This window comes from Morus notabilis, unplaced genomic scaffold, assembly GCF_000414095.1.
Source record: "Morus notabilis unplaced genomic scaffold, ASM41409v2 Scaffold698, whole genome shotgun sequence".
Taxonomy (NCBI): Eukaryota; Viridiplantae; Streptophyta; class Magnoliopsida; order Rosales; family Moraceae; genus Morus; species Morus notabilis.
The window spans coordinates 481,461-487,644 of NW_010358448.1; the positions used below are offsets into that span (position 1 = coordinate 481,461).

The 6,184-nt window shown below is 35.9% G+C and overlaps 1 protein-coding gene across 1 annotated transcript; it reads right to left on the bottom strand.

Annotated features, from left to right (window-relative positions):
* Positions 1–308: 308 nt before the first annotated feature.
* On the bottom strand, positions 309–4,600 carry LOC21403613 (UDP-glucuronate:xylan alpha-glucuronosyltransferase 1). Its single transcript, XM_010092565.2, has 5 exons — positions 4,506–4,600; positions 4,161–4,244; positions 3,552–3,758; positions 2,534–3,162; positions 309–1,619 (listed from the first exon to the last, which is right to left on the bottom strand). The coding sequence occupies exons 2-5, from the start codon at positions 4,214–4,216 to the stop codon at positions 589–591; spliced, it is 1,923 nt and encodes a 640-aa protein (XP_010090867.2). The 5' UTR covers positions 4,217–4,244; positions 4,506–4,600; the 3' UTR covers positions 309–588.
* Between the last annotated feature and the right edge of the window lie 1,584 nt (positions 4,601–6,184).

Below are 6,184 nucleotides of genomic sequence, written 5' to 3' on the forward strand. Positions count from 1 at the left end.
TTACTTTGATGGTGAGTTAATTCTTATTTTGGTTTCTCTATTTGATTGACATTTTGACACTCCCAATACACGCGGGATCTAGATGAGAAGGCGTATATTCGAGTTAAGAGAATTTTGGATTAAAGAGGTCCAACACGTGCACATTAAATGAAATTCTGTTTATATGAATTTTTAATGTGACGACTCACAAATTAACTTACCGATGTGATGAATGTAGACACTTCTGCCTTTCAGCTAGCCAAATATGTTACAACTTGCAAGAACCAGATTTCTTCCAAGGCCAATTGAAACATAATTAAGAACCTCTAAGCACTTGCAGACTAATAACACAAAAGTAAGTATGAATTGCAAAAATCAAGGGAAGGGATTTCTGTATTGTGAAAAGTCTAGCTATTGTAAGGAAATTTGATAGCCAAATTTCTCTGTGGGTCTATATCGTTTGTGTATTATTGAGTGCAATGCTATTTTGAAACCCTTAGGAAGTTTGTTTGTGTGTGAGATATAGATATACAAAAAGAATGAGAAATCCAAAATGGGAATGGATGAAGACTGAAAGACAGAGGTGAGAAAATAAAGAAAAAATAGAAATCATAATCCAGAGAGGGAAGTTGCGGTGATTGCAGGCGGTGACGGAATGAAGAACTCGGTGTCGGTCCAGTTAGTCTCTCCCCAGTGCTTCAACATGTCCTTCCAGTTGCACAAGTTGTCTACGCATCTCTTCAACCGGCGGTCTTTCACTTTGATTCTCCAATGCCCATCTGTGTAGTTCCCTTTCTCAGCTTGCCTTCTGTCCCATTCCAACTGCGCCTTTTGCTTCGATCTCAGCAGGCAAAACTGCTGCAGCAGCCCCGGCATTGCATCGTGGACTCTCCACCACCTCTCGTGGGCGACATCGCTCGCAAACTCTTGTAATATGTCGACATTCCAGTTGCAATCATAGTCCCTAAAACACAACCATGGTTTTAGTCCCAGGTAGTGAAGGACATAGAGGATTGGTGGATCAGCACCGAAAAGCCTAGTCTTCTTTTGTTTAACCTCTTCATCATCACCGATCCAAAAGTTCTTCAAGAAGTTCATGTGCTTTGGAATCCTATGCCACCATGTGAAGATCTCATTCAGATACCCTTGGTCTCCTCCATTGTAGGACTCGATTTCATCGATGTGGTCCATCAGAAGTCGGAATGTGCAGTTTGAAGGCTCAATAACCATAACACCAGAGTTGAAAAGTGTGCCATTATTCCCAGTTGCTGAGATCTCGGGCATCCCAAATAAGAAGTCTATGTTCCTAAGTAAAAGCAGATCAGCATCTATGAAAATGATCTTGTCGTATTCGGTTAGCTGCCACAGTCGAAACTTGCTGTAGTTCCACTCGTTGTAGGCGTCTTTCTCCGCTTTCGGATTCCTGATTCTTTGAATGGTCTTGATCTTCCATCCTGCTGCCTCAAGTCCACTCTGGTGGTATCTACTGATTGTCTCGTCGACGAGGATCACGAGGTCCCGAGTGGAGCCTAACATTCGGATGCTTTGTGCAGCAGCAATGGCTCCACAGACATAAACATCGGCTGAATGGAGAATAGTTGCATATGCTTCTCGGTGCACATTTCCTGAATAAACTACCTCTGCTTTCAAGAAAATTGTATTAGAATCTTATGTGAAGTCAAAAGAAAAATATGACAGACAACATGGAAGAATCAACGTAACAAATCTATGCCGGAGAATCTCATAGGATGAATCTAGTGGTGAGTACAGGGAATTTAAGTTAATTGTTCAAAACTAACTGTTAAACCTTCTAGGTATTTTAACTAGTTGAAAATTTTGCTTAAATCATATAAGCATAAAATAAGGATGATGTAACTAAAAAGACACGTATGAAAATATTGAGAAAGATGACAAATATAAGAGAATAAATACGACTAAAAAAGAACTTTGGTTGGTGATTTGAAAATTCTACTTAAACCATAAAACCATTTAGAAAAGGGACCCTTACAAAACCAACCAAACCAATTTCAAATCAATTGGCTTAGTTTGGTTGGTTGACTCGGTTTGTTGAATAATCACCTATGAGATTAGAAAGCAACAATTATGTTTATAGGTGCACATTGATGGTATTCCATGAAAAATAAGTGTTCTTCACAATTGACGTAGAACTTTGAGTAGTCATCAAGCATTATAACAATTCTTTACAGGAGAATCTTATATGATGGAATCTTATATGATGGATATAACAAGAGAGAAGTCTGTTTTTATTTTATTTTTGAATGAAACTTCCTCAAATAGAGGACAATATTATTAAAATTCTGTTTTTATCAAGATATTATTTCGCATTACCAAAGTTTCTAGCTACTTTGAGTCAGGTTTATCCACTTTTAAAGAAAGTGATTTCCATGGTTGATGAGCTATGTAACTTAGTGCATCTCACTGGTTTCGATTAGTATTATTGTCATGACAGGGAAAACTGCTTGTCTTGTGATTAGAATCCTTCCAAGAAAAATGGACTAAAGTTGATCCTAGACTTGCATGGATTAGAACATACCTTTCCCCCCAAGAGGAAGTGAAAGTTCACAGGAACCAACAGGAAGCTGAATTTTTTCCCTCAGCACATTCAAGTTTGGCTTATATAACCAAGCATCTCCTTCGCGCGCCACAAGTTCCTTGCAAGTAAAAAGATTCGGTATCGGAAAGCACTTGGTGACAAAGAGCAAATGCACAGGGTTGTAGCCTTTGGCGGAGCCTGCAAGTCCAGCAGCTACAAGCTGCAAATGCAGGCGAGCAACATCGCGAGACCAGTTCCCCTCATTCCTACAAGGGAGCTTAACGGCTATGAGATCGAGCCTTTTCCCGGGAGCCTTGACCTTTGGCAAAGATGGACAGATGGGAACATCTTCTTCTTCCTCCTCATCTATCCATTCTGGATATAACGAATCCCAAGTCACATTTTTGTCAGCATAGTCCAGTTGCAGAACAATGTGCGCAGCATCTGGAGTTATCTGCTTCCATTGATTGATTTCGCTGATGTTGAAATTGAGTAGGCCAATGCCCTGATATTCATTCTTCAAATTTAATTTCCTTACAACTTTTGATATGTCATCCCAGTCAACATCCAAATCCGAGACATATCTCGGGTCTGAACCTCCCCATATCCACCATTTTACAAAACTCTGCCTGCATCATACAACTTTTGCACCATTACACAACTATACATAAAATTGATCAACGGATTGATCATGCTTGGTGATATATATAATTCTGACAATGAGAAGTATTCAATGAAGTTTCATAGAGTGAATTCCAAGGAATGAATATCAATATGAATTGAAAATCTACAAGCTTCTCATAGAGAGCATATCTTTGGCTTTAACATATTGATAGGTGCACAATTATATCGAATCTAAAAGTCACCCTTTAATACAAAATGATGCATGAAAAAAGTTTTTTCCTTGCAAACACTACTTAATCCTGTGACTGAAGGCCTTTTGAATTATCTTGAAAAGTTATTAAAAAAAAAAAAAAAAAAAAAAAAAACGAGGTTCTGACTAGCTGATATAACTTACCGAGAAGGAGAATGTGATGGATGGTTGTTATTGTAAATGTCAGGAGAGTATATTAGTGTCACAAAAGTGCCGGAAACGATGACAAGTAGGACAAGTCTCAGCAGCGGAAACTTGCATTTGGGGCTTCTTTCTTGGAGGGAAAGGTGGAAAGGCTTCTCTGGATCCTTGGTTTTACTTCTTTGTGACCGTCTTCTGTATACATCTTCACTGCTCAAAGGAAAATAATGAAGAACTACTCAGTATATAAACAATGCAAACAAACACTTTAGCACCGTGGTTAAACAATATAGGTGAACTTGGATGGCCTCATCAAAAAGTGAAAACAAAATTCACGATTTAAAGCATGAATCATGGTGAATTCCTATGGATCTTTAGAACACAAAACCAAATAGCATTTGTAAGAATCAGAGACAAGGCTTAAGTAAGAATCATGATGAAGAAAATCAGACATCCCTTCCATCAATTACATGTCTAGTTAATTTTTACAGAGAGCAAAAGAATGTCTTCCATGGATATAGTTCAGAGAAATATTATTAGACAACTACACATGTAGACAAACAAACACCAACATTTTCTATGTAGATTGTGAAGACGGAAGAAAGCGCTTACATTGAAGCCGATAATCGGTGGCTTGCTCGAGGAGAAGAACCCATGGATCCTCTCATATAGAAAGTAGCGTAGCATATACTTGATCTGCCAAAAACATGAACAGATAGAGAGCCATTTATCTTTATGACTTAGGGATTCATTGTAGAAAAACAAGAATAAGCATCACACATAAGGGAAAGATAAAGGAGTTTTTTGAGTTGTTTTTTCATCAATTTTAGTTACATAATGAAGATGAAAAGAAAACAACATATAACAAGAGCACTAGTATAAACTGAGCAGAAAATCTAAAATCTTAGAGCCAAGGAAAGACGAGTGAAAGAATGCAGAAATCAAAAAGCTACATACTTGTAATATTATGTTATGAGTTAGCTTTCCCTGAAGATGAGAACGGTGAGAGATGAACAGGTTGAGACTATAATAAAGCAAGAGTTCAATCACTATTGGATCAGAAACTTGTATTAAAATTCTCTTTCCACTCTAGATTTTTACTTCTCTAACTCATTATTTTCTGGTATGACACCAACTTTTTTTTTTTTTTGGAAGCTGATTTTCTTTCATTTCTTTACTGTTACATCTAGTATATTATTTGTTCCTATTTGTTTGTTCCTTTTTTTTTTCCCTTTTTCTTTACCTTTTATTTGGTGGAAAGTTGAATTAGAGAGTCATTGCCACAGCATTTAGAGATTTTGCTGAGACATCACAAGGAAATTATAATTGAAGAAACATGAATAATTAGAATTGTACTTGTCATTGGGGTAATGATTAACTCTCTCATCAAAACTGAGTGGAAAAAGGTACTTGGTCTTCCAAGAATATATTAGATCCGTGACCATAATTAAGTGTTGAATTAGATTTTAGTTGTGGGTTTTGGAAGAACCTTAACTTTTTGTTTGTTTGTTTTGGAGTAGTCGTTTTAGGGTAATCTTGACTCTTAAGCATAGTCCAAATATAGCAGATATACAAGAAGCCCTTTGTACGTTATGTTTTATATGTTACACGTATTTAACTACTTATTAAATATTCAAGCAAATATAAATTATTAAATAAGGTTCTACAACGTTAGTAATTGCTGTTCTGAATATGTCATGAGAATGCAAGTTCTGATCCATGTGTAGATATATAAGCTCTCAAAATTTTAATTACCAAAATATATATAAATATATATATATATAAATATAAAAACTGACCAACCACTTTCAAGAACACAAGTTTAATGCATAAATGAACTTTTTTTTCCCCCTTCTTTTCTTTTTCATTCTGCATAAGTACTTAAGAGTGGGGAAAACTACTAAAAATTACCAGTTAACAACTGCTAGACAAAGTCAATAATGAAGACACGAATATTTTTATTCTTTATTTTTAATTTTGGTTGGGAAAAAGAATAATAGAGAACAGCGTCATGTTAGTTGCATGATTAGGTTAATGAAAGCATCACACATACTGGTTTTATTGAATGAATTGAAGAAGCCTGAATCTCATTCTCCAAGTTCCACCTCATCACCAACGAAGGTAAACCCAATTATTATATTTGTTGTTAAGCCCTTAAATCCGTTTTCCATATCTTGTTATATATTCAAACCATTATTAGTTTTATTTTTTGGTAGTATTAAATGTCTAGATGGTTGCGTTAATATATATATATATATATATATATATATATAATCAAAATGCAAAACATATGGAGGAAAAACAAAAACTAGGATACACTATCTCTGTTTTTTTCCCCTTCCTTTCGAATATATTATTATTCTTTTCTTGTGTAAAAATGAAGGAGAAAAGTTATCCAGGTGTCCAATAATTTAGAGAGTAGGTTACCATAATTTGTTTTGAAAGGAAAATTGCATTTCATTAAAATACTAATAAACAATCGTCAATGTTAACTTATTAGTGGGATAAACGCATGCTTGATGCCCGAAATTGGGAAAGTACCTCGGCACACTAACAATGAGCGGAGTGAAAGCTTGACCAAAGAAAACACATCTCTTCAACATAAGTTGTCGAGTGCTAGAGGGGCAGATCGTCAA

Coding starts and splice junctions, on each gene's coding strand:
- LOC21403613 (XM_010092565.2), bottom strand. CDS start 4,216: ATGAGAGGATCCATGGGTTCTTCTCCTCGAGCAAGCCACCGATTATCG. Junction 3,163..3,551: donor CCATCACATTCTCCTTCTCG/GTAAGTTATATC, acceptor TGTATGATGCAG/GCAGAGTTTTGTAAAATGGT. Junction 1,620..2,533: donor ACTTCCTCTTGGGGGGAAAG/GTATGTTCTAAT, acceptor TCTTGAAAGCAG/AGGTAGTTTATTCAGGAAAT.